Genomic DNA, 27,603 nt, shown 5'->3' with positions numbered 1-27,603 from the left:
CAGTGTGTGCCGCTTCCCCCTCCCTCCCCCTTTTCCAAAGTAGACGACCGTGTCATGTTTTAACAGATGAGTCGACCACGAAATTTAGTGAACAGAAAAGAAAAAAAAAGCGATTGACTGATCGAATACCTAGATAAATAACAAAAGTTCATTGTGGATAAGTCTGGAAAGCAAAAAGGAGGGCACTACTCTGCATGCACACATCTCACTATCAACGACATCGGGTCGTACTGTGCATACATTCAAGTTTTGAGGAACAATCCAGGCAAAAGAGACCAAAAGTTGAAAAAAGAGCAAAATGATCGTTAAGAGGCTGCGTAACTCTCCTTCTGTATCCCCATAGCTCTACTCATGGAGGGGAATCACAAAAAGAGGGCAGACACAAAAAACACATTCCGCCGTTGTTTCAAAATGTACAGAAAGATTCCAACCCCAACGCGCCCCTTTCTTCCCGGAAACGAATACCACAGAAAGAGAGAAAAAGAAATCGTTTCATTCTTTGACCAAAAAAGGCAGCAGTCGCGCGTAGAAAAAAGCAGGAATGAGAAAAATAGCGAATACTAAAAAAGTCCCTCTAGATAATGCGGCTTTCTGCACTTTTTTTTGTTTCTGAGGATCAAGGACCAGACAGAGACCACCACGTTTATGCAGGTTCATGGATTGGGGTGTTGTTGAGAAGGAAGGAAAAAGGCTAATCGATTGTTCTGATGGAAAACTTGGCCGAAGTACAACCGAATCTTGACGCTGACCGAGGGAGGAGACAATACCCGCGCTCTGCTTTCTTTACTGGTGGCCTGCCTTGCGCAGGGTGGTAGCCAGCCATTCGAGACCCTCGTAGAGACCGTCACCAGAGGTAGCGCAGGTCGATTGGATGTACTGCAGTTGATGTGGTTAGCCACGGATCATGGGATGCGAGTGACAAAAAAAAAGTGGGAGGGACTCTGCAGCGTTTGAGACATCCAACTATACTTACCCAAGCGCGTTGTCTCAAGCTGTGGAGACCAAGCTTGTCTGTGATCTCGGCAGCGTTCATGGCATTCTAATCAAAGATAAGAGGTTAGTGGTCGTTGAAAGAAAACCCCATTGCGCATGAGCAACGGCGCGGGTACCAGAATATCACATCTTTACTGGCACAAGCGCCAGGAGGGACCACGTACCGGCAAATCCTGCTTGTTGGCAAAGACAAGCAAGATAGCATCCCGCAGCTCATCCTCATTCAGCATGCGCTGCAACTCCTCGCGTGCCTCAACAATACGGTCGCGATCGTTCGAGTCGACGACGAAGATGATACCCTGGGTGTTCTGGAAGTAGTGTCTCCACAGAGGACGAATCTTGTCCTGACCACCAACATCCCACACGGTGAATTGAATGTTCTTGTACTCGACGGTCTCGACGTTGAAGCCTAGGGAAAGGGAATCTGTGTCAGTGGCGGTCGGGTGCCTCGGCCCGACAGCGGGCAAGATTGCGATGGGAGCGGGGGAGTTCGATTGCGCGGCGTACCGATGGTAGGAATGGTGGTGACGATCTCGCCGAGCTTCAGCTTGTACAGAATCGTGGTTTTACCGGCGGCATCGAGACCGACCATCAAAATTCTCATCTCCTTCTTCCCCCACAGCCTGTCGAACAACTTGCTGATGCTGAGACCCATCTTGGCGGTTTGTGTGAATTAAGTTTGCGAAAGTGTATTGACGCGGTGATAAAAAGCCCTTCGCTATGTAAAGGCTGGATTCTAGAATGTAAAAGGTCAGTTGGCGGTTTGTTTTGACACCAACAGCTAGGTCTCTGTCTGTTGCCGTCGTCGAGGTCCAATGATGAAGCGATTATTCGAACTCTAACAATGACTAGGTAGCAAATTAAGAAGGAGGGAATAACCGGGGCCGGTTTGCGGTGTTGGCGCAAGTCGTATTAACAAGGAGGTTGGAAAGGACAGATATGGGGCACTGGGATGAGTCGTGATATCGTCACAGGTCGACGTCAACAGGCGCAGTCGGCAAGGCAACAATCATCCAGAGGACACGTCAAAAAAGAACCCTCGAGAGGCTAAAGCAGACGGTGACAATTGCCGTTGCAAGTGACGATGGGAGTTGCAGGAGTAGGCTTGGAGACAGGGCCGGGCTGTGCCGATGCACGTATGTAGGTATTTGTGTAAACTGGCTTTTGGTGTTTGGCATGCGACAGGAACAAAAACAGGACAGAACTGGGTCCTGCAGGTTGCAGACACGTGTGCAACAGGCCAACAACGAACCCAAAAGTAAAATAGGAGGGATTTGATGACGAGAAAAAGGTTCACTCACCTTTTTTCGTTTTGTATCGAACTACGCGATACGTGTTTGGCTGTCGTAAATGGCGGGTGAATGCCGTGTCGTGGTCCAAGTCAAGTCGGTGTGGGAATTGAAGACGGAGAGGATGGAGAGCAGCAAAGGGAAAGCGGATCTGGTCTCTTTCGCAGTTGGTCGAATCGGAGCCGGGCATGCACACTAAACTGCTACTGGGCGAGGCAAGGTCTGGCGGTTTTTTTCGCCTCACTCCAAAAAAAAAAATTAAGGAGCTTGCAGCCTGAGGGAGACACGGAGCTGACTGCTGACTGGCTCATCTGGAGTCTGTGCACAGCCTGGCGGGGTGAGGATTCCTGGCTCTCTGACAGTGGGTTCGTTCGATGCTATCATCACGTAAGTGCGGTGAGCAACCAGCCTGCCTTGCCTGCCTGAATTTTTCCCTTTCTTGTGAGAAAAGCCTACCTGATACGACTCTCGACTCTCGCTTCTCAAGCAAGTCTCCACTCAGATAGTGTACAGTACAACGTTCCAGACGCTGGAAAGAAGCGCAGGGGTGAGTCTTGGGTATCTGTACAAGTACTGCAGAACAAACATACTATTGTAAATAACTTCCGAACGTTTTTCTTAACCTGTTTGTTGGTCTACTCCGTACTATAGGATCGCCCTTTATTCTTTAGCGACTTTTTGACAAAAGCAAATGCGTAATAAGGCTAAATGCGGGGTTCCATCAACAGACAAAGAACCAAACGCTATTTTTTTTTTTTTGTTTCTTTCTTAGCAAAAACTCACCAGGGCTCTTTGATAAGCGAAAAGATATCAAATTACAAAGAACACACGACCCCAGATCCCTTCATCACGAACCCAATATCGCCCCTGCGAGAGATACTATAAAAGTAGGACAGGCAAGGCAGACCCGGAGATAATCGAGGGATGCATGCTTGGCAGACTTTTCCGTTCATCATTTTCCAACCACCCCGTGTATGGGCATGCAATGAGTTTGTAGGGAATGACTTCGCAGGCGGGCTAGGGAACACCCTTGACAAAGCCCATTCGTCCCCAAGGGGATTAATTCACGGCCCGGCTCAGAGAACATGTGATAGGCTCGACAGGTTTGAGCAATTCATTGGACGAATTGACCCACCCCCGGCAACCAGGCCGAGTGGGGCCGTCCGCATAGCTGAATCTCGAACCAGCTGAATGGACACCTGGAAGCTCAAATCGCACTGCAGCTAAACGGGTAGATAACCTACAACCAAAGATATTGACTTTTTGTTTTCCTCTTGGTGACGACACAAAGGAAAAAAAAGCACGTAACAGCGGGGCCAACGCGCCTCTCATTCCATTCATTCACAAGAAGAAAAAAACATGTTGTTTCCTTCGGCGACGCGGCTGCTGGCCGCCGCCAGCGTCCTCTCGGCGGCGTTGGCCCACAACATTGCCCTCCCTGCCCACGGCCGCGAGTGCTTCTACGAGGCCCTGCACAAGGATGACAAGATGACCGTGACATTCCAGGTCGGCGACAGGGAGTTTGGCAGCGCGGGCAACCTCGACATTGACTTTTGGGTATGGGGTCACTCGGTGTTTTCTTGCAGGAGGATGATGTGGCCATGAAAGAAGCTATAACGTACATGTAAATACTAACGAGGGCACAACACACCCAAAACGACAGATAACAAACCCCGAAGGCCAGTACGAGACTTTTTCCAAGTCGACCTCGAACGGCGACTTCAGTTTCACGGCGCACCTGGACGGGCAGTACACGTACTGCTTCGGCAACGAGCACTGGGGCGCCACGAGCAAGGAGGTGTCGTTCAACGTGCACGGCATCGTATACGTCTCGGAGCACGACCAGCCCCAGGACCCGCTCGAGTCCTCGGTCCGCCAGCTTTCGGAGCTGCTGGCCCAGGTCAAGGACGAGCAGAGCTACATCATCCTGCGCGAGCGCACCCACCGCAACACCGCCGAGAGCACGAACAGCCGCGTCAAGTGGTGGAATCTTTTTGTCATTGGCGTCATCATTGGCGAGTACATCTTTCAGGTCTGGTGGCTCAGGAGGTTCTTTGAGGTCAAGAGGGTGGTTTAAGGGGGAAATAGAGAAGGAAAGGGAAGGGGCTGGTGACTTTTGTGGTTGAGGGGGTGGTTGCGGTTGGAACGAGCGATTCAGGAGTGGGTGATATCGGCAGATTTAGAAACCTCCGATGATTCCAAATTTGTGTGGTTTCGAGATAGAAAGCCAGAGTTTTTACGCAATGTTTTGTGAAACGCTATACTATCAAGACCGTGATGGGCTAACGACCTCAATACTTCCAAATGTGGACCGACGGTGGAGCAATTCATAACAGAATTAAGCTTTCAAGTCACTCACTGATCACGCATTCATACAAGCATGAACGTAATAGGCCTTTCATATCAAACAAAGACGTCATATTATTCAAACAGACGAATGCAACTTGAATTCCTCGTCTATGAAACCCATTTGAACGCCAAACCCAAAGAACATGCCTTCATCGACCGCTGTCAAAAGATCTCTACATGTGGATATTAACCAAGAAGTACAGGAAACTGGAACCCGTAATAGAAACGCATCGCTCGAAACATCACTGCGTCGGATCCGTCCCCGACACTGCTGGCACATCAAACTCCTCGTCCAGATTCTTATCCGTCGGCAGATCCACGTCCTTGATCGGGTGGATCAGCATCGGAGGCAAGCACATCCTCCCTTCTCCGCCGCGCATCTGCCCGACTTCGCCCTCGCCGGCCTTGGTGCCATCCGCTGCGATCTCGAAGTCGGCTCCGCCGTCGTTGTTCACCTTGAGCCCCAGCCAGCGCCGATACAGATTTGGACCGAAGCCCGAGTTGTAGAACCACGATAGGCCGCGCGTGTTGTGCTCACGCTGGCCGAATATCGACGTCCGCGCGCCACCCGAGGCGCCGTTGCGCCCGCCGTTGAAGATGCGTCCCATCAGCTCCGTCGGCCAGTGTCGGTCCACGTAGACAGGGTGGGGGGCGTACACGGCCTTGTACCCGTGATGCAGGGCCACTGTTGCTGGCCACATTTCGGGGAACGCATGGTGCTTCCGGAGGGCCGTCTCGCGGTGCATCGTCACCAGGAGTCTACGCGACATGCGAGAGGCGGCGATGATAGCTGCGCGGCGAGGGGGCTTTCCAGCACCTTCGGTCTCGTTGTAACCTGCGATATCCTCGGAGAGTAGCCATGTAGTCCCCGCCGGGTCGAAGATAGGGTTGAGCGTAATGAGGTCGGCCTCCTCGCCCACGCCCCACTTGTACTTGTCACGCTCGTACGAAGTCGGCGGCTCGGGATCCCTCTCGTCCTCCAGCCAGTCGTCCTGGTGCATCGGCCGCCTGGGTCCCCAGACCGTTTGCTCACCCTTTGAGGTCTCCTGACCAGCCTTTGAGCCGCCGTTTTTGGATCCTGAGATGCCCTTCCACATGTTATCTGGACCGGTTGTGCCCATCTCATTCTGAACTCTTGCCATCTGCTTAAAGTCCTCCCAACTGCCGTGTACTGAAGGCATGTAAAACCTGGCGTTGCGCTCCCAAAGTCCCTTTCTCGGCTGCTGTTGGGCCCATTCCTCGACCTTGCTGAAGAAATCATAGTGGTGACCAGTGTAGCGAATGTCCATCTCCCACTGCCAGAAGTAGTCATACTCCGGGTGAGAGTGGGCAAAGTATTGCATGGCCATCTGCAGTCCACGGTATGCGCCATGCACCGGGTGGTCAGGGCCCCGAGTCCAAAGGTCAGGGACACCATGGTAAATGGTCAGCATCTGCGTTTCGGACCACAACGTCACAAGGCCCCTGAATTCTTCGGGGATGCTTGCTTCGATCCTAACACGGTATGCCTCGTCGTCCGCCCAGATGGGATGAGCCACGTCGTTCCGAACCTGGACTAGCAGGTGAACATCGTACCGACCCCCTGATGCGAGGGAGAGCTCGGTAATGATGGAGCGCAGGTTCATCTTGTCGTCTTCCTTGAAAAGATACTCATCCCAGCAGCGGATGACCACAGCCGTTCGTGATTGTTGTCCCGAGGTTTGTTTGGCAGTAGAATGTGAAGCGTTGTCCGATTTGGCCTGGGACTTGATATTGCTTTCGCTGCGTTTGTCCGCCTTGCTCTCGGTGGACTTGCCAACGTAAAAGCCACGAGGAGGGCTAGGCTTTGGCTCAAAAGGTTTGAAGCGAGCAGCATTCGCCTCGTAGCAACGCCTTTGCGCATCGGCCCAGTTGACCGAACGGAAGTCAACCTGCCTGGATGATTCCCAGACTTCCTGTGAACCTTCGTTGTCGCCGTGTTCCCCGATTCCCAGGCCTCCTTGGCGTGAGGAATAGCCAAATCCGTATGGGCCATACCTTCCATACCGATCAAAGCAGATATCCTCGGGAAGTGAAAGGAGGTCATAGGATCCCATGATGTTCTCAGGAAAGCCATGCGGTCTACCTTCAAAGTAGCGAATAGGTGGGACCTGCATGGTCTTCTCGGCGTCCAGGAAGCAGTCAACGATTTCCGATTTCTTGTCGGTGAGGACCGAGTTGGGATAGTCGGTGGCAAATGTCTTGGTCCTGGGAATAGGCGCATTTTGCATCTCATCCTCTGCTTCGGGTGTAATTGGCCTGGCCTCTGCCGATGCGTTGTATGGCATCTCGTCCGCAAGTCGAGGATACTCAGGGTTGTTGTCATTCAAGGATACAAGCTTTCGGACACCGCCGTAATATCTTGTAAGGAAAGGATAGGCCTCCCATGCTGGTGGAGCCTCCTTGGGCTTGGGTACATGCCCCTCAGCTATCCTCCGGTTCTCTATTTGGCTTGCTCGTACCAGAGAGCCAATGAGGATGACAATTCCGAGCATCATTCCCAAGCAAAGATATCGGACAATTTTGTTTGGTAGTCTGTAAAATGGTGATCGCCTCGGCATGGCTCTGAAGGCAGGTCTTTTCGGCAGCATTCGTGCGGCTGACGAGTATGAGCCTGAAGAGTGTCTTGAGCCCGCCCTAGATGAGGGCGAGCTCGAGTAGTCGCTGTCGAGATCATCATCATCGTCGTCGTCATCATCATCTTCGGACAGCGAGTCGTCTGACCTGGAGAACCTCTCTTTTGTTGGTGATGGCGTAGGGACTTGTTCGTATGTTGGAAGTGTGGCTTTCTGTGGACTTCGCCATCGAAGCGGGCCAAACGAAAAGCCCACCATTTCAAACGAAGAATGCTGCAAATGCCTATAGTGAAGCAATTAGTATCTAATCAGATTCTGGAATGTTAAGGCGGTCGAGGGCTAAGTGCAACTTACAGCCGTGCTCAGTAAGAGCGATCCAAAAATTGAGAACAAAGTAAACAAACCTGCTTCTTTTACTATCTTGGACGTTGAAATTGAAGTTTTATGCTCGGAAAGTAACCAAAGTATAGGACAGTTTTCAGCCTCGAGTGAGCTGTTGTTGCATGGTTACAGTCTTTCGTTGAGTAGCATTTATTGCAAGGTCGACAAAGAAATGGTAATCATGGATGACGGTTGTTTTGCGATAACCCATGTTGACCGGGCAACAAGAACAACCGTCCACAAAAACCCATGTTCTTCACAGTGGAGACGATTGTGGTTTGCTACCTTAAGTGGCTAAGGTACCTACTTCCTATGCAAGCTATGGATTGTTGGTACCTCGGCGGAAGAAATCCAATTGGATTAGACCAATTGTAGACCCACCGGCCTCCATTGGCTCGTCTCGCCTTACCAACAATTTATTCATCAAGGGTATGTCTTGCTCTTTTTGTACTTTTGGAAGTTTGTCACTTCCATGGTAGCCAAGGTACCTACATAGCTTCCAATGGTATTTACATAGTAGGTACCGTTTTCGGTACTGTACATCTCTTTGCATTTTCTTCTCGAAGTCAAGTCATTCATGCAGTCATTCTCCAAACTTGGCTCCAACCACGGATCGACCTGACAAGCTTTTGATCACGCTTGAGTCGAGATTCAAGTATTTTTTTTTTGCTCTCCTCGAGACGGCAAGTGGTCACAGAAACCCTCAAACCCAAACTCATAGGTACCCAATCAGCTGTCACCAATTCTTAGCTACCTAGCCCGTACGGATACCTACCTATATATGTGTCGCGTGCGGTGCGGCGTTGGGAATGGGCCTCGCCTTAAGAAAGCAGCTAATATACCGCCCTGATTCCAAAAACTTCCAATCAAAATAGATCGACAGGCGACATGTCGGCCATTTCACGGCCAACATTTTTAGTCCCGACTCCGAGACGAAGATAGTGCGAAACATTGGACCCTGGAAACTGTTAACCATCCACCAACACAGCACCAAACTTAGGCCGCCTTGCTCTATCTCCAAAACCTTAACGCCAAGGAGTCGAACCACACACATACCTGCTGACCGTCTGGAACTCATAGCCCCTGGTCTCTGTACCCCGAAAAGTGTAACGATGTATACAGTATGGGGGACAAAACCAGGTAAGTGCATAATGGACACATGACCGCATTGGTGTGACTACGTAAAGATGATGTATGGTTGAAGGATAATTGATTGCTTCTCCTCGCTTGCGTCGTACTGTAGGACCGCTACCGGCCTTCCTGAGGGGATAGAAATATGCGGGGGAGGCTTTACTTTTGCTCCCACTTTCCTTTCGTACTGGTTTGGTCGCAGGTAGTTCAAGCAACATAATATTCCGTATCATACGTATCATGCTATAACTAGTCTAGTTGCACCCTCCGGCAGTACCAAAACACAGTGGTGGGGGGCGAATTAAATATACTACGGTTCCTTCACCCGGCGTTACCTGACTGACGCATGAGTAGCGTCGACACTAATAACTACGTAGCTAGCAGGTAACGTACTCACCGGTTTGGTCTAATCAACCTGGCCAGTTCTCTTGTACACGACTGCTAATAAAACACACACAAGACCCTCTATTGTCGGCCATTCTGGGCAACGGTTCAAAGGGAGTCAGTCTCAAAAGAAGTTTTCAATTTTTTTTTTCATTTTATTTCTCTTGTCATAACCCTCACAGCATTCACATCATGTCAGGATCTATGGTTATTGGAAGCGAGGTAGAACACTCTACCTCGCCAGTGGCATCACCATTCATGACTCCTCCATACCCGTCCACCGTTGATGATGACCAGCTGGGGTGCAGCATGCTCATCCGCCAGGACCCTTTTTCCATCACACTCGATGCACCGGCTCTTCTCACAGTCACTCTTCTGCTCGTATTGGGCATGCACATGATCGATCACCACCTTTTTGCTTGCCTGCTTGTTGGCACTCTTGCCCTTCTTCTCATTCGTAACGACTACCACAACTTCCTCAAGCTAGGTCCAGGCGGCACACCCCCCACGATTTTTGGATACGCAAGGCTCTCATGGTACCGACTCTTTGCCGTCAGAGACCCCTTTAGCGCTCCTGTCCCCAGTCGGAACCATCTTCCTGCGTGTGGCATCCTACGGGACCAGCCGCTGCCATACCGACCCGGGCCCCGTCCTCTTGTGGCTGGTCTTGCACCCCAAAGACAACTTGACCAGTGGGGTCCTGTTCGCTGTGCTGAGCAGCTCAAGACGGCCATCGAACGGGCCACCGTCCAATTCCCTCAGCTCTTGGGCACTGCTACGTCGAGCATTGAAAAGCATGGATTTGCCCTCTTTGCCAGGCATCCTGTCAATGTGCACGGGAACGGCGAGGTGGCGCATGTCCACAGCTCAGACAAGTCATTGCACCTGAACCTGCACCCTGACGATATTAAAGAAGTCTTACAACGAGGATGGGGCCAACGCCATCCATTGGGCTTTGGAAGCATCAGAGGCTGGGTCGAGTCACCTGTGCCCAGTACTTTTGTCATGATAGTAAGCCATATGTCTATTTTCTAGAGTTGATTGACTGATTACGATAGAGACCCCGGGATTCTTTTTTTCCAGCTGCTAACAATCGTGAAAAAAAAGTACGCACCTAGAGGTACACTCCCAAAGCTTTCTATCCTAAGCTCCTTCTACCATGAGCACGCCTACAATATTGTTATGGAGAAAAACTAACCACAAGCTCACAGATGAAACGGACTTGCGTATTGTATGCAAGATTGTTGAAGCTGCTATCTGGTACACAGCCGCAGAGAGAATCAGCCTAGAGCTTCCATGTGATTCTTGAACAACCAACACCCTCCCAGCCATTGGTCAACCAGCGACCAGAGGCTGTCACGTACTGGGAATAAGATGGTTGCCTTCACATACTCGAGTCCAACGATAACAATGAATTTGCTCGCCCCGAACAAGGACTATCAAGCCACAGCACTTAAACGGCTGTGTCAGCATTGTTTACAACGCCGAAGGCCCGCAATTTTACGCTACCTACCATTCGTACTGACCCTGAAAATCAGTAAGGCATAACCACGTCAGGGGCTACACCATTTTCAATTCACCTCTCAAACATCATAGCACTCGAAATTAAATGCTGGATCCAGTTATAGTCGTTACTGTTACCAGCCAAAGCCATCAAACTTTTCGCACCACAACTTTTAAGGACACAAACGATGGGTAGCTTTGGGATTACGACTTGAAATGAAGGTTTCACGGTTATGGAGAAAAAAAAATCAAGTAAATAAATAACGTGAAATCAAACAACGAAGCTTGTCAAACCTATCCGTTAAGGATTCCATTTGCAAAGAACCTACGTGGATAGCTAGCTAACTTGCTCCATATAAAAGTGTTGGGCCAGAACCCCCCCCCAAGGAAATGGATGCGGTCTGGCGAGGGGCGAGGTATAAATTAGAACAGTAGGTAGATAGGTAGATAAGTAGTAATTGTCGGCATTGAAAGACGAACCAGGACTATCTTTAGCCTTATTAGCCCCAGGTTTAGAACTAGTTCCGCACTGTGACCCACCCGCACGCCGCAGCAGAGCATTCCCCGATGCGCCAAGCGGAGGGTGCTCCGCGGGCGTTCCAATAATACAAAACATATCTAAAAGAAGCATGTCTTCAATTCTCTCATCCATTGCATGATACTAGCACCCATAGAAGTTCAATTGACCGAAATCAAAGCCGTCCTGGCTTACTCTCATTGCCAGCCTCAAATCCCACACTCTTTTAATAACGCGCACTCGGAAACCTCCAAAACAAAAACAAAATACAGCTTCAAAGGAAAACCCTCAAAAAAAAAAGGCTGCTCGCAAAACTCCACAATGGCCGAACTGCAGCAGCAGGATGACCAGCCGCAGGAGCCGGTGGCCGAATTCTGGTCCTTCCCCACCGACCCGGCCGAGTTCGACAACGACGAGCGTATCTCATTCTCGCGGCTCGAGAACAAGTACATCGCGGTGCAGGAGGACGGGGCCGAGTACGAATGGGACGGGGGCCTGAGGCGCTGGATCCCCATCGTCGACGACGCGCTGATCGAGTCGCACCAGGCGGCGTACGGCGGGGGCGCCGCCGCGGCGGAAGAAGACGAGGCGACGACCGCCGCCGACCGGAGGAAAAAGAAGCGAAAAGCAGCCGGTGGAGACGACGACGGCAGCGGCAAGGCGAAGCGGCCGCGGCAGAACACGGCCGTCTACGTCACGGGCCTGCCGCTGGACGTGACGGTGGAGGAGATTGCGGAGCTCTTCTCGCGCAAGTGCGGCGTCATCGCCGAGAACATTGACGACAGCAGCCCGCGCATCAAGCTGTACACGGACGGCGGCGGCAACTTCAAGGGCGACGCCCTCGTCGTCTTCTTCAAGCCGCAGTCGGTCGACATGGCCATCATGCTGCTCGACGACACCGACTTTAGGATCACGCCCTCGGGCCTCTCGAGCGGGAGGATAAGAGTCCAGGCGGCCGACACGAGCTACAAGAGGAATAATTACGACCAGGAGGGAGGAGGAGGGGAGAGTGGTGCGGACGGAGGAGGAGGTGGTGGTGGTAATGTCAACAACGGCAGGGGGTCTGCGGCACCGGCGGCGGAGAATAGCAATGGCGGCCACGGGCGTAATACGGCTGACAAGGCCAAGGTGATCAAGAAGGCGCAGAAAATGAGCGCAAAACTGGCAGACTGGGATGACGACGACCCATATCCGCACCTCGCAGCTGCAGTCGGAGCAGGGACGGGAGCCAACGGACCAACCAACAAAAAGGCCGAGCGGACCGTGATACTCCGCCACATGTTTACGCTCAAGGAGCTCGACGAGGACCCGGCGGCACTGCTCGAAATCAAAGAAGACATCAGAGACGAGTGCGAGAAGCTGGGCGAGGTCACCAACGTCGTGCTCTTCGACTTGGAAGAGGATGGCATCGTGAGCGTCCGATTCCGGTCCGCAGATGCAGCCCAGGCGTGCATCAAGCTCATGCACGGCCGGAGCTTTGACGGGAGGACGGTGCAGGCCTCCCTGGCGACCGGAAAGGAGAAGTACAGGAGGTCTAAAGACAAGGATGACGGTCTAGATGAGGAGGATGCCTAAGTATGGGCACTGCTTATTGGCAATTCTGACTTTTGAAGATGATCAATTCGGTGATGATATTTGGGACGCCATCGATTTCTTGTTTCGAGTAGATTCAGCTTTATACCCCCGCCATTTCCCCAGTGGCAGCTATCATGATCTGTTATAGGACATGAGATTCTAAGCCCCTGTATTTTTTTTTTTTTTTTGGGTTTCATCCAGTTGTAACAACTACCCACCTACGTCTAAGGCACGATCATGAGAAGAAGAAAAATAAACAAATAAAAACCCTTTTTCTAGCAACTCCATCATCTATCTCTTCTTGTCCAATACCTCCTTCTTCATGCCCTCCACAAAGGCCTCGACAGCCTCACCGCCACCCAGCGGCACGCTCCCTCCGCGCACGAGCCCGCCGTTCTCGACCTTGACGCCCAGGGCCTCGGCAATGGTGGGGAGGCCGCCGTCGCGCAGCGCCATGGAGAGGCTGGCCAGGCTCTGGTGGAACTGCGGGCTGCGGAGGACCTGCTTGAGCAGGGCCTTCTTCTCGTGCAGGCTCATGCTGGCCTTGGCGGCGGCGGCGGCGGGAGGGTTGGCCTCGCCGTCGAACTCGTCGTCGGCGGCCATGACGACGATGGTCGCCGGCAGGAGGTCGAGGAGGTTGTCGATGTAGGTCTCGTCGGCGGCGTCGATGACGGGTATCGTGGTTGACGTCTCGAGGAGGTCGCTCAGCAGAGGGTAGACTTTGCCCTGGGCTTGTGATTGCTGCTGCTGCTGCTGGCTCCCACCGCCCGATGAGCTGGCCAGGGAGTCTAGGAGGTTTTGGACGATGGTGGCTGCGTCTGTGGCTCCTCCACGTCTGTCAATGGTGGTTTTTTGGTGTTAGCCGGGTTTGTTTTGATACATGCATGGAGGTAGAAAAGAGTCAGAGTAGTCATTGTGATGAGACTTATTGGGATGCATGCAAGAAATGATTAGACTCCTCGTTTCTAGTGACGCCGTACACCAAGCTAGAAGTACACGGACACAAGGTTGTATCCCTCTGTGATGCTCTATTCCTTCTGTTTATTCTGCTCTTGTTTTGTTTCCGAAGATAGCATGCAGACCCACAGACCGCCGGCACTCGCCAGTGCCTCTCCACGACAAATGGCCTGCTTGCCTCCTTAGGAAGCCACACAATTCATGCATGACAGATGGTTTTTGTGAATAAGAAGAATCAAGATACCTACGCTCTAGCGCCATCAGCCCCGCCCTCCCGGGAATCCTCGCCCTCTCGCCTCACATCGCCGCCGGTAGCGTCGGCACCGGCACCGCCGCTGGCGCTCTGGTGGCGCTGGCCCGAGCGGCCCTGGCCATCGGCGTCTTCCATGGTCTCGTCATCGTCGTCATCGTCGTCCCGACGGTTGCTGCTGCGGGCCTCGGCGAGCTCGTGCTGGACATCGACCTCCTCGCCTGACAAGAGCTGGTCGACAAGGTCGGTGATCTTCCTGTCGCGCGGGCTGAACCAGGCCGGGTCGCCGTTGGTGCTCTGGGGCTTGGACTGCATCCAGAACAGGTGCCGCGTGGACGAAGACAGGAACTTGAGCACGAGGATGCGGCCGTTGGTCTTGCCAGAGGGTTGGTCGTCGGGCTGGTACGGGACGAAGCGTCCGTCTCCGGGGACCATGACCAGGGACAGGGGCGGCTCGTCGTCGATCGCTTGGCTGCGCGGCCGCCAGCAAAAGTTGATCAGGCCTGCGCGTCAACAAAGGGACCCGGCATGGTTGGTTAGCTCGTCCGTACAGGAGAGAAGGATGGATGATCAGCCCGGAGTGGTTGCGGTGTGTTTGGTGGTGCCCGTACCATCGTCGCTGTAGAGGTAGATGTAACCTGGTTCCGGCAAGCACTTGACCTTTGCAGGTTTGCTATCGGTCTACAGAGTACACGGCATGATTAGTTGAGGTTCAAGTCCGGTCGAGTCGAGGCGAGTGGGGCAATATGCTGACGTCTACTTCACACCGTCCGGCCTTGAATGTGATGAGAGGGTTGATGGACATAGTGCCGTGTGTCTTAGTTGCAGTCAGCGGACTGCCGGAGGGGTTCGAATAGTTGGCAGAAGTTGACTTTTTCCAATATCGGTATCACCGTGCACAAGAGGTGTATTTTCAGGTGAATTTGTTGCCAACCCAGGCGGTTTCAACGAAGTGGCTGGGAATGGAAGTTAGTCTCAGAGAACTTAATGGGCGATGCGCCCGCAGCTTGAACCTCTCTCTGCTTCAGCTTCAGGCGGCCGTTGACGTTGACCGTGCCAGGAACTAAGCAAGCTGGTGTGGGGCTTCTATTTGAGGCGACCTACCACGTACAAGGTAGCTGCAGGCCAAAATTACTATGAGAGATACATAGGGCAATTGCCAATCAACCCACTCAACCCGCCCACTTAACGTGGGGCTTCTCTGAGTGTTGAAAATAAATGCTGCGCCACTCACAGGACTACCCCACATCTCAATGCACGGCCACACAGGGCTTCGAATTGCGTGCGCCTCCCACAATTGGAGTTTTGCTGTGTGGAAATTATTGACTATCAAACCCGCGACTCCGATATTCAATCCCTCCCAACCCCGACAACGACGACGACACCCACGTTCCTTTTCAGCATCGGAACTGAAAACAAACGCCCAAAATGTCGACGAAGACGGAGCCCACCCAGAAGCAGTTCGGCAAGGCGAGCCGGACGGTCCCTCACCACTCCCAGAAGGCTTCCAAGTGGTACCCTGCGACCGACGACAATGGCCCCAAGGCGGTGAGTCTCGACCTGCGATGCTCCCCTCGGTTGCCGAAGAAGAATCTGTGCGAAATTGTGATGGTTTCTGGACTGCTGGTGGTTGGCGAGCGTGCTCGTGCATGTGTTCGTGTTGCAAAAATCCCCCCAGGGCGGGAAGGGAGCACTGCACTACCACAACATACATGTTGAGAGCACGCTGGAAAATGCCTACATTGGAGGAGGAAAACTGCCAGACGCAAAAAAGGCAGCTCAAACGGATGCCGCAGTCCAGATACTGCAACATTTCAATTCGCACAATTTCGACTTGGCGACAGTGGCGGGGGGCCACACAGACACAACAGTTGGAATCGGGCGCAGATGGCTGACTTTCTTTGATACACACAGGTCCGCAAGGCCGTCCGCCCCTGGAACCCCCGAAAGTCCCTCGAGCCCGGTACCGTCCTGATCCTTCTGGCCGGTCGTTTCCGTGGCAAGCGCGTTGTCCTCCTCAAGAACCTCGACCAGGGTGTCCTCCTGGTCACTGGCCCCTTCAAGATCAACGGTGTTCCCCTCAGGAGGGTCAACGCCAGGTACGTGATCGCCACGTCACAGAAGGTTGACCTGTCTGGTGTCGACACCGCCAAGATCGACGAGGTTGCCGCGCCAAAGTACTTCACTGCAGAGAAGGCCAAGGAGAAGGCCGGTGAGGAGGCTTTCTTCAAGCAGGGAGAGAAGCCCGAGGTACGTTTGTTTGGTTATACCACGTCTAGCCATGAGCCATTGGGCTTCAGGCGATACTGTCGAAATGGCTGGTGACTAATACGAAATTTCCCAATCCACAGAAGAAGCAGGTCAACAGCACCCGGGCAGCGGACCAGAAGGCAATTGACAAGGCTCTGATTGCCAACATCAAGAAGGTCGAATTCTTGGCCTCTTACCTCGCTACCTCCTTCAGCCTGCGCAAGGGTGACAAGCCCCACGAGATGAAGTGGTAGAAAGAGCGGGTTCAAGGTTAGGAAGTTTACGGGATACCTTTGGGAAAAGGGGTCGGGCGCAGTCTTTTGTGTTTTCTCTCTCTCTTTGCAGTGGCTGATGGGTTGGTATGGCTTGGTTTGGCCAATTGCATCCGGACATTGAAAGGGTTCTCTGGCGTCTGTAATTGAGGTTTCTAAAACAATTTCACCGCGAAAGCAAAAAAAACAAAACAACACAACACCACAACAACCGCATCCTGAAGAAGAAAAAGAAAGAAAAAAAAAGAAAGGGAGGTTTTGTGCTCTTTCCGGATGAGGGTTTTATCGGTCGGGTTAAAAATAAGGGAGCATCTTTGGTCTTTTTTGTTTCACACGGTTCCTTTATGTCCTCTCCGGAAAGTTAGAGCTTTTTTTTTTTTTTTTTTCTTTGGTTTTTACTGAGACCACCCAGACTACGAGAACAAGACCAAACCTGGCTTCACGCCAGTGAGCATTTGATGAACTTCAAGTTGATGTTTTGAGTATTGTTCACAAGTGATGACGTAAGAGTATGTGCGGAGACTTTTGTATGTTTCTTCATTTTGTTATTTTGGGTATGCTTATTATTTCTCAACATGTAGTTCTCCCTCAGTGGGCATCAAGATACCCTTTACCTGTGGACTATACCGAGCAACCTCGCCCACTAAACCTCCCTGTCTACCCAAGACTGCACCATACCCTCCAGGCTGGGCTCGTACTCCTTGCACTCGACCTTGCCGGTGGCCTCGTCGAGGTACGTGTTGGCTTGGACAAAGACCTTGCGCGGCTGCTTGTGCTCCAGCACGACGTCACGAACCTTTGTCCCCCAGTACTCGAGCCCGACGTTGGTCATGTCGGTGAAGAACTTTGTTCCCGTCTCGACGTCGGCCGTGGACTTGTAGATGTGTATCTTTTGCAAAAAGTCGCCGACGGCCTTGCGGCCCGTTGTCAGGATCTTTTCGCGGTCAAGGCGGATGACCAGGTCCTTGAGAGCACCCGTCTCCTGGTCCTTGATCTCTTCCAGCTTGCAAAAATCATCGCCGGCGTCGAGGAAGCACTTGAGGATGGCGAAGCGGGCCTGGCAATGCGGCTGGCCCCACTTCTGGCTCTTCGGGTCCCAGAACTCGACCGAGACGAGACCCATGCGGGCCATCTGCAGGTACGAGGCGTAGAGGACGTCGCCGGCCTCGCCGTTCATGTCGACAGAGCCGTCGCCAAAGCCAAAGATCTTGAGCACGGGGAACTCGCAGCCCAGGTACATGGCGACCAGCTCGGCGCGGCACTCCTCGTAGGCGCCGGCGAGCCCGCCAAACACCGACGACCACGTCTGCCCCGGCTTGTACCAGGTCGTAACGGGCTTGTTGGTGACTGGGCTCAGGGGCGGGTTCTTGACGTCAAAGTTGTACTCGCCTGGCGCCGTCTCCTGCAGCAGCTTACCGCAGCCATGGCCCGTGAGCTCATGCAGGCCGACCTGGACCTCGAAGGAGGCGTCGCGGTACTTTTGGTACAGGGCAAGGTCCTCGTCTGCGATGAAGGGTATCTTTTCGTTGGGTGCTTTGGCAGACATGACGTTGCCGAGACTGACGTTCTTGAAACCTTCAGACTGGCGGATGTCGTCGTAGTTTGGAATGTTGATTCTGTGGTCGGTCGTGTTAGCCTCCTGTCTGAGATGCCCAGCCTTCAAGGAACGGGTTTCCATATCTTGTCTTTTAGGTTCATGAACTCACCCAGCTGGGATTCCAGATCCACAGAAAGTCAAAACCTCGAGAGAGGTAAAGTCAGGGGAGAGGAACTTGTCCTTCTCAAAGTCCTTGCTCCAGGGAAGGATGGGGATAAGACTCGGGGCAGCGTCGACCAGTGCACCGAACGCCCGCGTCCGCTCCATGTTTACCATGGCGGCAAAACCCTCCCATTCTCCACGAACGCCTTGAGGAGCAAATGGGTTAGTGCTTGCACGTACAGTTCAAGACAAGAGCAATACGAACCTGTGGGATCACGGTAGGTCTCAATAAATCCGATGTTACATTCGACCATAGGGCCCTTGTCATGGATCCAATGACGTTGGCTTTCTTTAAAGGATAATAGCGAACCCTCCTCGAATGATTTGGCGTAAGCCTCGTGCATCTTCCTCTGTGTCTCGTTCTCGGCGTTCTCAGCCGCTTTACGCGTGTACTCGGTTATTTTGGCCATCTCGGCCGCAGAGTCACCGTAGACAAGCTTTACGGTCTTGCCTGCCAATGCGCCGTCCTGCACCTTGAACTCGGTATCCTTGCCGATGTCACCACCGGTAGGAGGCACCTCGGTGACGGCGGATGCGATGAGTATCTCAAAGACGTTGCCGTCCTTTGACTTGCGGACGCGGTTGTTCTCTGGCAGCAGGCCCTTTTCCTCAGAGAACTTGGAAATGGCATCGATCTCTTCCTTGGTAATATGGGGTGAGTCCGGGTAGTATGTGGTCATGTGACCCTCCTCGGGGAAGCCCAGATGCATCAGGCCCGGCTTGTCGGCCGAGAAGATGGCACCAGCCGTGGCCTTGTAGTGGCGCTCGGCATCGGGCGAGGTGGCGGCCAGGGCGGCGACGTCAGCCTCGGAGCAGCGTGGGAGGAACTTGGAGTCACCAAACGACTTGTAGTTGCCGCTATTGCCTAGGAACTGGGATGCATATTCGAGGAACTGCGTAACGGCCTCATCAGATAGGGAAGCTTTCTTGGCCAGGGCCTTCCAATCGCCGCCGCAGCTCTTGTGCAGAGAGATGATTAAGTCATAGATGTGCTCCGACTCGAGAGAGACCTGCCTCAGCACAATGCGGTTACCAGCAAAAGAGGCTCTGATAGGGATAGACGTCAGCTTTGATGTTTATTATTTGCACATGACCACCTTGGTTTGGTAGTTTTGAATGGGAGGGGCGGGGTAAGCGATTGGGGGGAACATGGGTAAGGAGGTAAGATATCTTAGGTAGGTAATGTACTTGGGTATTAGAAGACAAAAAAAAACCCCAAGAAAAAAAAAAAACACTTACTTGCTAATGTAGTGTGCATAACGTTTCTGTTTATCAGTCAGAGCATCAAAATGCTTGGCAATCTCCAAGCGCACGACGCTGGGTGGAGAGTCGGCCAGGTAGCCTTTGAGCTCTTGTGCGGAGAGACTCATGGTGGTGGTGAAGTGGCGTGTTGCTTGGGTTTGTAGGAGAGAGTAACGCCTTGGGCAGTGTAGTTTTGCCCTCGAGTTTATGAAAAGTTGATGATGTTTTTGACTAGAGTGTCCCAGTGCACGAGTCTGGTGGAGTTTGTTTGCCGTCAACAGCGGGTTGCCAGTCGTTGCTGTGGTTCTTGTTCTTGCTGATGTCAAAACAAGGTTGTTCTGCCAGAGCCTGAGGCTAGGTCGTAGCTGCAGATTTAGGGGACGCATCTGGGGCGTTTGGTTGGAGGGATGAGGCTCCCACTCTTAGCACGGTAAGCTCAGATGGAGGTGAGGGGATGTGCCCCAATCATGGGCCTCGAAGCGTCCAGCCTAAGGTGGTTTTTGGACCCCGTTCAGATGCAGCACCGTGTAACGCCAGCTGCGCTTTTCTTTCTCTCTCTGACTCTTTGGAAGTTGTATATCGCTGTGAGGTTCTGATTACGTAGCACCTAATCTTACAACACACAGGCAAACTCTGGGACAGGTAATTGAATAATGTACCAAGTAGGTATTCAAAAAAGGGGTGATTGAAGTCTGTCAAGTACAGGCACAGGTACGGCACAGCTAGTCCAAGGTTCCCGTTGAAAAATTCTCGGTAATGAAAGGGTTAGGGTACAATTTCTTTCTCTTCCTTTGCCTTGCCTGCTCTGTCCGTTGGATACCTGCTAAAACCGTGAACAATCAATCAATTGGCAAAACAAGTCCAACTTACATAGATTTTAATAACCCAATAGTATGCTTACATTTATTATATCTCAACCTATGACCCTGTGACAGCCAAAGTGGTCTTCGAATTTGTTCACCGCTTGAAAGCCCAATTAGCCTTCTAAACGCAGACAATCCAATCCCAATTTACGGAGTACTCCGGGTGGTGGGGACGAGAACAGCCCGATGGAATTCCATTGGCATGCATTCACCGGAAATTCAAATATCCCCGAAAGCCAACCGGAGTTGAATCCATGATCAATCGGAGGCAGTGCCGAGATGACCGGCAGGCTGAATCTGTAGAAAAGGGGCCACGTCCAACAGAAACAAGGCGGGTGGGTGCCTTTTTTTTCTCCCCCTCTGGATGCAGGCCGACCAGCCACTTGAAAGAAAGGGCATACAGAACACACAAAGGGATACGTCAAAACAAGAAACGCATCAATGCATCATTCATTTCTGCTTCCGACGATTTACCGCAGATGTGAAGCACCGCGTGATGTGTGACGTGGTGTCCAGTTATGCGGTAAAGAAGCACACCGGCTGCAGCCCTGCATATCAGCACTCATATATACCGTACATAATACCATCTGTTTTCTTTTCAAGTTGTGGTGTGAAGAAAATCACGCTCTTCCGTAGTCCTCCACATCGGGATGTCTACGTGGTAATTCGGGTATGCCCCGCACGGCAATCTGAATGGTTACATTGGTGAGGCTGTCTGTCTTACAGCTTACAGCGATAAAGACAGCTGAGCTGTTGATGTCGGGAATGCTATCTCGTCGGGCGCAACTTTGGCAAAAAAAATGAGGCTTCATGGTGTCATGTTATATTGATGGGTGACGCATGTGGTATATTTCGTTGTCGATGATAGTCATCATATCATGATCATTGGCATGATGGTAAGTAATATTTTGCCCCGACATATGAAATCATCTAAGTGAGATGTTCAATTGTATGAATTGACACCTGCCGAAACAGGCTGCTGTGTTTCCATGCAGGCAGCCTTTCCTCCCTTGACAAATTTCTACCTTGGGTTAGTGTGTTCCCGAATGTTTGGAAACTGGGATCAGCATTGAGGAGGGACGAGGTTTATAGCACCCAACATTATCAAGCTGCCTTATGTTTGTGGTTGAGAAATGGCTAGGGAGTAGCAGCACATTTTGAACATGGTTCAATACGTGCGTGGTTTATGAAAAGAGATCTTCCATCTTCCATTCAATTTTGCTGATCTCCGACCATCGGACACTGTCAAATTCTCGCCCAGGCCTTCCGATGCCGGGCTTTCGTCTCATGTTGAGTGCTAATGATACCTAATAAAAAGCTAAGAATGATGGTCGAAGCGATGGAAACTTCTCCAATTACCAAATGGAAGGTACCCCCAATCTTTCCACTGTACACCCCCACAGCCTCAGGAGAAGCGTACCAGGATTACCCCTCCATTTCTGGGGGTAGACCACTGGGAGTTGGGGACACCTGACCGTTTTTGGGTTTTCATCATTGTTCGCTACGGAGAAACTTGACTTGTGTTCCTTTCTGCCTTTTGCTTTTGCTGTCTTAAACGGTCTGTAAAAAAAAAAAAACAAAAAAAAAAAAAACAGATATGTACGGAGTATACGGAGTGCGTCGTAAAAAATAATAAATAAAAATAGTACATAGTACGATCAGCTATTGTATCCGCAGTTGCGTATCCAAAAATGCTGTGCGTCCTAACCTTGGCATCATCTGGCTTTCGGTAGTCACGTCACAGCTTTGGCCAAAAAGACCCCCTTCTGTGCACCCCATATCTCTTGTCGGGTGCCGTCAAACCGGATTGATGGGTTTGCTCTCCGATCTTGACCCCAACATTGTGTTTTTTGTTTAGTTTTCTTTTTCTCGTTTTCGATGCGCCCATTGTGCTTGTGCTTGTGCATCCCTGCTGCCCCTGTAGTGCACGGTGAGTGGGCTACCTAGTAACCCTCGAAAGCTGAGGCTCGGCCATGGTCATGGGGGACTCAATGTCCAATTTTATCAGTGATGGATACGACTCGGCTCAAAAGGGAGAGTGAAGAAAAAATACGTCAGGCTACAGTATTCCATTACAGACACGAAAAACAGGAAGATGCATAACAGTGCCAGGTTCAACATTGACACAGGCACGGCACACTGATTTGATTACTACTGTAGGTACATGAACATTTGTTTCTGTCAACAGCCTTCCACCAACCAAACCCCTCGCGGGAACTAAATACGTTACCCAGAAAAAAACAAAGACCCCAAAAAAACCAAGAACCAGGAACACGCGGCACACCCGCCATGTGTCAAACGTTGCCCAACTTACCTCCCGTCGGGTTTTCCCCGTCTTCTAATGCGCTCATCGCTCCTTTGCCGTGACGACAAGGAACAAGGCTTCTGATGTTAGCCCAATTGACAGGGGCCCAGTAAATTTTCTATTTCCCATCTTTTTAACAGTTCTTTTTTCCCCTTCTTTAATCCGTGCCCCAATTGTGACATGTCTTCCTGTTGAATTCTGATTCGTTTTCTCTCCCTTTTCTTTTCGGTACACAGACACAGGGCACATCGCCTCTTACATATCTGTCTACCTCTACCTACCTTACCTACTCTGCATCTTGCACCCATTACATAGTAACCCACATACCTGCCTGTTCTTAACCATTCTGTCCACCAGGTGATTCTCAGGAACCTGGTCAACTCAATCTTATTGTACCATTGTCATCATAGTCGTTGATTACAGACTACATAAGGCATCAGAGTTGATTGAATCCCTTTCAGTCACTTTACTTACATATAACCTGACTGCTATTTACCTCGAGTCAATTTGACGAGGTACGCACTCACTCGCCCTTTTCCTGTGCCGCCAAACAAACTTGCACTTGTTCTCCCTCCCTTTTTGCGTGAAAAAAGTCCCTGAGACACAAATAGCGCGCAACCTCACCCCCTCATATATGATTGCTTTTCTATTTTATCCCCCTTTTTTCTTTTATTCTTAACAAAGCATTAATTAATTGCTTCTGTCCCCCCCGCTCGCGTAAACTCCGCAGACTATCTTTGTTCCTCACGCTCACTTACTTGGCAGTACCATAAACTCACGCCCTACTATCACCTCAGTCAATAAACGCTTAAAAGTGTACTCGACCCCGGGTTACCGACACACTTTTTAAAGCAAAACCCTTAGGGGGTCACACTACCCACCCGCCACCACTTGATGCACAATAGAACGACATCCTTGACAGGGTACCTCGTTATTTTTTGCGTGGAGTCTCTTTGACTACTTTCAGCTGCGGATTTTATTCAAAAAGTGTGACCATATCTCTCTTTTTTGGCGAGAGACCTGATCCTTTTAAAATGCTCAGCTACGAGAATCCTACACCACCCGCCCCATCAGCCTCTACAGCTGCGGAATCATTGGCGACATCTTTATCATCATCCTCAACAACGTCGACAGTACCAGGATCTGCTCCTGACAACAGCGTCTCCCAGTCATCAATGGCCAGCACGATGAAAGCCACTGGCAGCTCAGCCTCTGCTACCACCAGTGGCGCAACCAACCGCTCTGCCGCTCACATTTGGCTTGTGACCGGGCCGGCTGGGTGTGGCAAGAGCACAGTCGCCCAGCACCTGGCCACAAGCCTCGAGGTTCCTTACATTGAGGGCGATGAGGTATGTGAACTATTCAAGACACCAGCTCCATGCACATGACAAGTCAAGAAAACAAAGTGAGCTAAAAATAAAAAAACAAAAACCATTGTCAAAAAGTACCACCCACCTGCCAACATCGAAAAGATGAGCAACGGCATCCCGTTGACGGACATGGACCGCTGGGACTGGCTGATCCTGCTCCGAGACGAGGCGGTGCGGAGGCTGGGAGAGGGCGGCAGCAACACCAAAGGCGTGGTGGTGACATGCTCGGCCCTCAAGCGCAAGTACCGCGACGTCATCCGCGTGGCCCGCTACTTTGAGCCCAGCGTCCAGGTGCACTTTATCTATCTGGCAGCCACCGAGGAGGCGCTCCTGGAACGAGTCGCTCGTCGCCAGAACCACTACATGGGTGCCAACATGGTCCGTAGTCAGTTCCAGGACCTCGAGCCCCCTAGGCCTGATGAGACCGACATCATCAGCATCGACGTGAGCGGCACGCTCGACGACGTCAAGACATCGGCACTGAATAAGGTCAGGGAGGTTATGGCAGGGGATCAATGATGGCCGGCAATTAATTTTTTTGGTGCTCAGGATAAAAGATGTGTTTTATGGATAAAAGGTGTCCGCGGGGAATTTGGTTTGACTTGGGTTCTCCCGGGTTCCCTGGCCTTGCAGCTGATTGGGGGCTTTTGCTGCTATGGTGGCCACACTCGCAGAGCTTGCATCGTTAAAAACGGCTCCATGACGGTATGGCCCGAAGGCAACCGCGTGTTCAGGCAACATTTTGTTCCGGCTCGTATTTGGGGGGTGGCTTTCCAAAAAAAGAAGTTCTGTTTAAGCGAAGGTTGTCTATGCAGGGCGCCGGTTTGGGCTACAGACGGAACCTTTTTTTTTTTATTTCACACCACTTTGGACGGATTGCTGGGACGCTAGATGTAAGCGTAAATGGGGGGAAGCAAGCGTTGCATTTTCTTTTCTTTCTGTAAGAAGGATGGAGGTATTTGCGTGTCTTTTTATATTCTAAAGCGAAACCTCGTTGTATAAAAAAACCCTCATTATTCGTGTTTATATTTTACTTCTTTTGCCAATCATTCTTTTGGACGAACTGATTTTTCTTGATTTTCTTTTGTGTAGAGGAATGAACTTGATGGCTAACGAAGTGAGGAATGTATCGAGATTGGTGCGGCTATCTCTTTTTTTTTTTCTCTCTCTGTTTTGCATTCTCACTTACAAGAAAGTTGCCTGCCGACTTGGATCGCGGAGTCGTGGCTCCGGGAATTTGAATCAGCGACTTTATTGTTTTTTTTTTTTTTTTTTTTTTTTTTTTTTTTTTTTTTTTTTTTTTTTTTGTGCCGACCTTCTTTGTTGCGTGTGCTGATAATCCCGCAAACCACTGACGGGGCCATTTGGGGGTGCAACATATCTGATCAACCTGGGGGTGGGGGGAAAAACTGGATTTTTATATTAACAAAATGTGACAGAATTTGGACAGGACAAGACACAAACGGAAGGAATCAGCCACCAATCTAAGAGGACAAAAGCGGGGAAGGAATTCAAAGTCTCTCTGCCGTTCTCGACAAATGAATTGGTTGGATTAATTTAATTAATGATCAACTTTGAACTCATCCAGATAACCTCCTCAAGTCCTCCGTCATGTATTATTGTCAGCAGAGCAAGTGTCTTTACAAACCTCTAACGCGGCCCTCGAATACGAATTTGATATTCGCTCATTCCGTTTGACGCAGTTGCCTTTCGACTTCTTCTATCAGATTATCCTCATTGATCACAACCACCCAGCCTCGAAATTTCTGGCAAAAAGAAAACCCTAGTGGGAATTTCGCCTTTGATTGACTAGCGGTTAGCTATCAGTCGTGTTGTTTCGTCGTACCTGTTTGTCCCCGGTTTCCTCTCGACGGTTGGCATTGTTGAATAAATGAACAGCGGATCGGTTCTGATGATGACGCAGCACCGGCCTCAATTTTCGGGCTATGCTCCGAAGAGTCTACGTCTGCTCTGCTTGAACAGCCTTTGCCTCGGACAAAATATGAACGAAGCAGTTGGCTAATCCAGGTCCCGGCCACAGCCTAGTCCATGGTTAATGGTCCCGGTTGGAGATCGACTGGCTAGTGCAGAGGTGTAGCCTCGTTGAAGATCTGACAATAGACCATGGCGGTGAACATCCAGTCACGAGTGGCTGCATGACAGTTCCTAGAGCTTCTGTTGTGTGCTGTCGGCTGCATATATCCCGAAAGTTGCAGCCAATGATGCAGTGCGTCGTCGTCACGCAGCCGGATGCCTGGCATGACCGCCCGGCAGCCAGGAGTCAACAGAATCTCCATGGGTCTTGCCAGGCCGCAGGCGAAACTGGCAGACGCCTGCGCAGAAGGCAAAGTTGAGAACGACAAGAGCGCAGCCGCACAATGTAGCGATGGCCACCTGCGAATCATAAGGTCAGCTTCTGAACAGGACTTGGGCAAAGAGTGTTTTTTACTCATTCAGGAGACAGACATACAGTGGAAGAGACCTCCCCCTGACTCGGGTCAAAAACAGGGGTCAGTATATGCAGCGCATACCCGGCGATGAACATGACCCAAGAGTAGCTCATGAGCATGGTAGGGTTCTGCCATATGTACAGCATCCTCCTGCTGACCCTTCGTCCCTTTTCCTTGCCGCCGCCGGGTGGCCTGACGACGGGCTGCAATAACAGGTTCAGGGCTATCTGGACTTGCTCGTCGGGAAAGACGAGATCATCATCCTCGGGGCCGGGAAGCCGTCGCAAAAGCCGTTGCTGGGCCGAGCTGATGAGGGCGAAGCAGGAGGTGAAGAAGCTCCAGTTCCACAGCATCTTGGCCACCCAGATTGTCTTTTCGGCCGTCGGCCAAGAGAAGACGCCGACGACGGCTGCTGCGGACAGAGCTGCCTTTAAAAAAAGAAAACCCTGTGAGCTTTCTGCTTTGCCTTTGGGTATTCGGGCGAAAATATAGAAACCCCAAAAGAAACTCACCGCTTTGCCCACAAATTCGAGCTCCTGGTTCTTGAGGTAACGAAAGTGTGCCAGCGCCTTTATTAGCTGGTTGTCGTCTCGCGGCGTTGCATTGTTGAGCTCGGCGACCCTCTCTATCGGATCGACGGTGTGGTAAGCATAAGGGCCGGAGTAGCTGATGGTGAGGACCTTTAGGGCCCCGGAGGCGACGAAACGCGGGAGGTCTTGTATCACCTCGACGACTTTCATGGTGACTTGTAATTGCACGACGCGACTAAGTACCGAATTTTATTCACCTGGGAAGATGCATCATTCAGTGAAGGAGGGGGAGCAAAAAAAGGCTTCTTTTCTTCAACAAATAAAAGTCGTGCGCGAAATTAAAATGAAACAGCTTAAAATCCGTAAATACCGGGCTGCCTGCATCTCACGTTCAGCCTTACGTTGCATTGAACAGGGTCCTATACGCACTTTACCTCCACTCCTCGCATTTTTTGTTTTTGTTATTATTGTTGCCTAGCCGAGGGCCCGGGGGGATGTTTTGATAGGGAGGGGGGCTGGACTAGGCTACAAGCATCTCACGACGGTAGGCATGAATACAGACACAAAGGATTTGATTAAGCATTATCAATCAATCATCGACCCGCATTCTGAGACAGCGCATCCACATCCATGTCACCT

General features: G+C 51.3%; 11 protein-coding genes across 11 annotated transcripts; 6 read left to right on the top strand and 5 right to left on the bottom strand.

The window, feature by feature from the left end:
* Positions 1 to 93: 93 nt before the first annotated feature.
* PgNI_04899 (uncharacterized protein) lies at positions 94 to 2,476 on the bottom strand. The gene is made up of 5 exons (XM_031124940.1): positions 2,295 to 2,476; positions 1,501 to 1,940; positions 1,158 to 1,402; positions 974 to 1,039; positions 94 to 876 (listed from the first exon to the last, which is right to left on the bottom strand). Exons 2-5 carry the CDS (start codon positions 1,646 to 1,648, stop codon positions 784 to 786), a joined length of 552 nt encoding a protein of 183 aa, XP_030985641.1. The 5' UTR covers positions 1,649 to 1,940; positions 2,295 to 2,476; the 3' UTR covers positions 94 to 783.
* A 1,036-nt stretch (positions 2,477 to 3,512) lies between these two features.
* PgNI_04898 (uncharacterized protein) lies at positions 3,513 to 4,761 on the top strand. Its single transcript, XM_031124939.1, has 2 exons — positions 3,513 to 3,839; positions 3,946 to 4,761. Exons 1-2 carry the CDS (start codon positions 3,642 to 3,644, stop codon positions 4,357 to 4,359), a joined length of 612 nt encoding a protein of 203 aa, XP_030985640.1. The 5' UTR covers positions 3,513 to 3,641; the 3' UTR covers positions 4,360 to 4,761.
* A 112-nt stretch (positions 4,762 to 4,873) lies between these two features.
* PgNI_04897 (uncharacterized protein) lies at positions 4,874 to 7,483 on the bottom strand (the record flags this gene model as incomplete). Its single annotated transcript, XM_031124938.1, has 1 exon — positions 4,874 to 7,483. The coding sequence occupies one exon, from the start codon at positions 7,481 to 7,483 to the stop codon at positions 4,874 to 4,876; it is 2,610 nt and encodes an 869-aa protein (XP_030983644.1).
* Positions 7,484 to 8,952: 1,469 nt separating this feature from the next.
* On the top strand, positions 8,953 to 11,008 carry PgNI_04896 (uncharacterized protein). The gene is made up of 3 exons (XM_031124937.1): positions 8,953 to 9,121; positions 9,198 to 10,132; positions 10,326 to 11,008. Exons 2-3 carry the CDS (start codon positions 9,314 to 9,316, stop codon positions 10,428 to 10,430), a joined length of 924 nt encoding a protein of 307 aa, XP_030983643.1. The 5' UTR covers positions 8,953 to 9,121; positions 9,198 to 9,313; the 3' UTR covers positions 10,431 to 11,008.
* Positions 11,009 to 11,462: 454 nt separating this feature from the next.
* On the top strand, positions 11,463 to 12,716 carry PgNI_04895 (uncharacterized protein; the record flags this gene model as incomplete). The annotated part of the gene is made up of 1 exon (XM_031124936.1): positions 11,463 to 12,716. One exon carries the CDS (start codon positions 11,463 to 11,465, stop codon positions 12,714 to 12,716), a length of 1,254 nt encoding a protein of 417 aa, XP_030983642.1.
* A 291-nt stretch (positions 12,717 to 13,007) lies between these two features.
* On the bottom strand, positions 13,008 to 14,957 carry PgNI_04894 (uncharacterized protein; the record flags this gene model as incomplete). The annotated part of the gene is made up of 4 exons (XM_031124935.1): positions 14,678 to 14,957; positions 14,535 to 14,604; positions 13,922 to 14,426; positions 13,008 to 13,551 (listed from the first exon to the last, which is right to left on the bottom strand). Exons 1-4 carry the CDS (start codon positions 14,726 to 14,728, stop codon positions 13,008 to 13,010), a joined length of 1,170 nt encoding a protein of 389 aa, XP_030983641.1. The 5' UTR covers positions 14,729 to 14,957.
* A 307-nt stretch (positions 14,958 to 15,264) lies between these two features.
* On the top strand, positions 15,265 to 16,933 carry PgNI_04893 (uncharacterized protein). Its single transcript, XM_031124934.1, has 3 exons — positions 15,265 to 15,471; positions 15,838 to 16,173; positions 16,275 to 16,933. Exons 1-3 carry the CDS (start codon positions 15,352 to 15,354, stop codon positions 16,425 to 16,427), a joined length of 609 nt encoding a protein of 202 aa, XP_030983648.1. The 5' UTR covers positions 15,265 to 15,351; the 3' UTR covers positions 16,428 to 16,933.
* A 22-nt stretch (positions 16,934 to 16,955) lies between these two features.
* PgNI_04892 (uncharacterized protein) lies at positions 16,956 to 20,063 on the bottom strand. The gene is made up of 4 exons (XM_031124933.1): positions 19,444 to 20,063; positions 18,410 to 19,251; positions 18,152 to 18,350; positions 16,956 to 18,061 (listed from the first exon to the last, which is right to left on the bottom strand). Exons 1-4 carry the CDS (start codon positions 19,830 to 19,832, stop codon positions 17,089 to 17,091), a joined length of 2,403 nt encoding a protein of 800 aa, XP_030983647.1. The 5' UTR covers positions 19,833 to 20,063; the 3' UTR covers positions 16,956 to 17,088.
* A 3,262-nt stretch (positions 20,064 to 23,325) lies between these two features.
* PgNI_04891 (uncharacterized protein) lies at positions 23,326 to 25,041 on the top strand. Its single transcript, XM_031124932.1, has 2 exons — positions 23,326 to 23,963; positions 24,060 to 25,041. Exons 1-2 carry the CDS (start codon positions 23,649 to 23,651, stop codon positions 24,501 to 24,503), a joined length of 759 nt encoding a protein of 252 aa, XP_030983646.1. The 5' UTR covers positions 23,326 to 23,648; the 3' UTR covers positions 24,504 to 25,041.
* A 468-nt stretch (positions 25,042 to 25,509) lies between these two features.
* PgNI_04890 (uncharacterized protein) lies at positions 25,510 to 26,926 on the top strand (the record flags this gene model as incomplete). The annotated part of the gene is made up of 3 exons (XM_031124931.1): positions 25,510 to 25,832; positions 25,909 to 26,392; positions 26,578 to 26,926. The coding sequence occupies exons 2-3, from the start codon at positions 26,235 to 26,237 to the stop codon at positions 26,924 to 26,926; spliced, it is 507 nt and encodes a 168-aa protein (XP_030983645.1). The 5' UTR covers positions 25,510 to 25,832; positions 25,909 to 26,234.
* PgNI_04889 (uncharacterized protein) lies at positions 25,510 to 27,472 on the bottom strand. The gene is made up of 3 exons (XM_031124930.1): positions 26,947 to 27,472; positions 26,455 to 26,862; positions 25,510 to 26,378 (listed from the first exon to the last, which is right to left on the bottom strand). The coding sequence occupies exons 1-3, from the start codon at positions 27,172 to 27,174 to the stop codon at positions 26,223 to 26,225; spliced, it is 792 nt and encodes a 263-aa protein (XP_030984881.1). The 5' UTR covers positions 27,175 to 27,472; the 3' UTR covers positions 25,510 to 26,222.
* Between the last annotated feature and the right edge of the window lie 131 nt (positions 27,473 to 27,603).

The sequence above is a fragment of the Pyricularia grisea genome, assembly GCF_004355905.1.
Source record: "Pyricularia grisea strain NI907 chromosome Unknown Pyricularia_grisea_NI907_Scaffold_2, whole genome shotgun sequence".
In the NCBI taxonomy this organism is placed as follows: Eukaryota; Fungi; Ascomycota; class Sordariomycetes; order Magnaporthales; family Pyriculariaceae; genus Pyricularia; species Pyricularia grisea.
The sequence above is the reverse complement of the archived record's forward strand: the minus strand, read 5'-3'. Positions and strand labels throughout refer to the sequence as shown.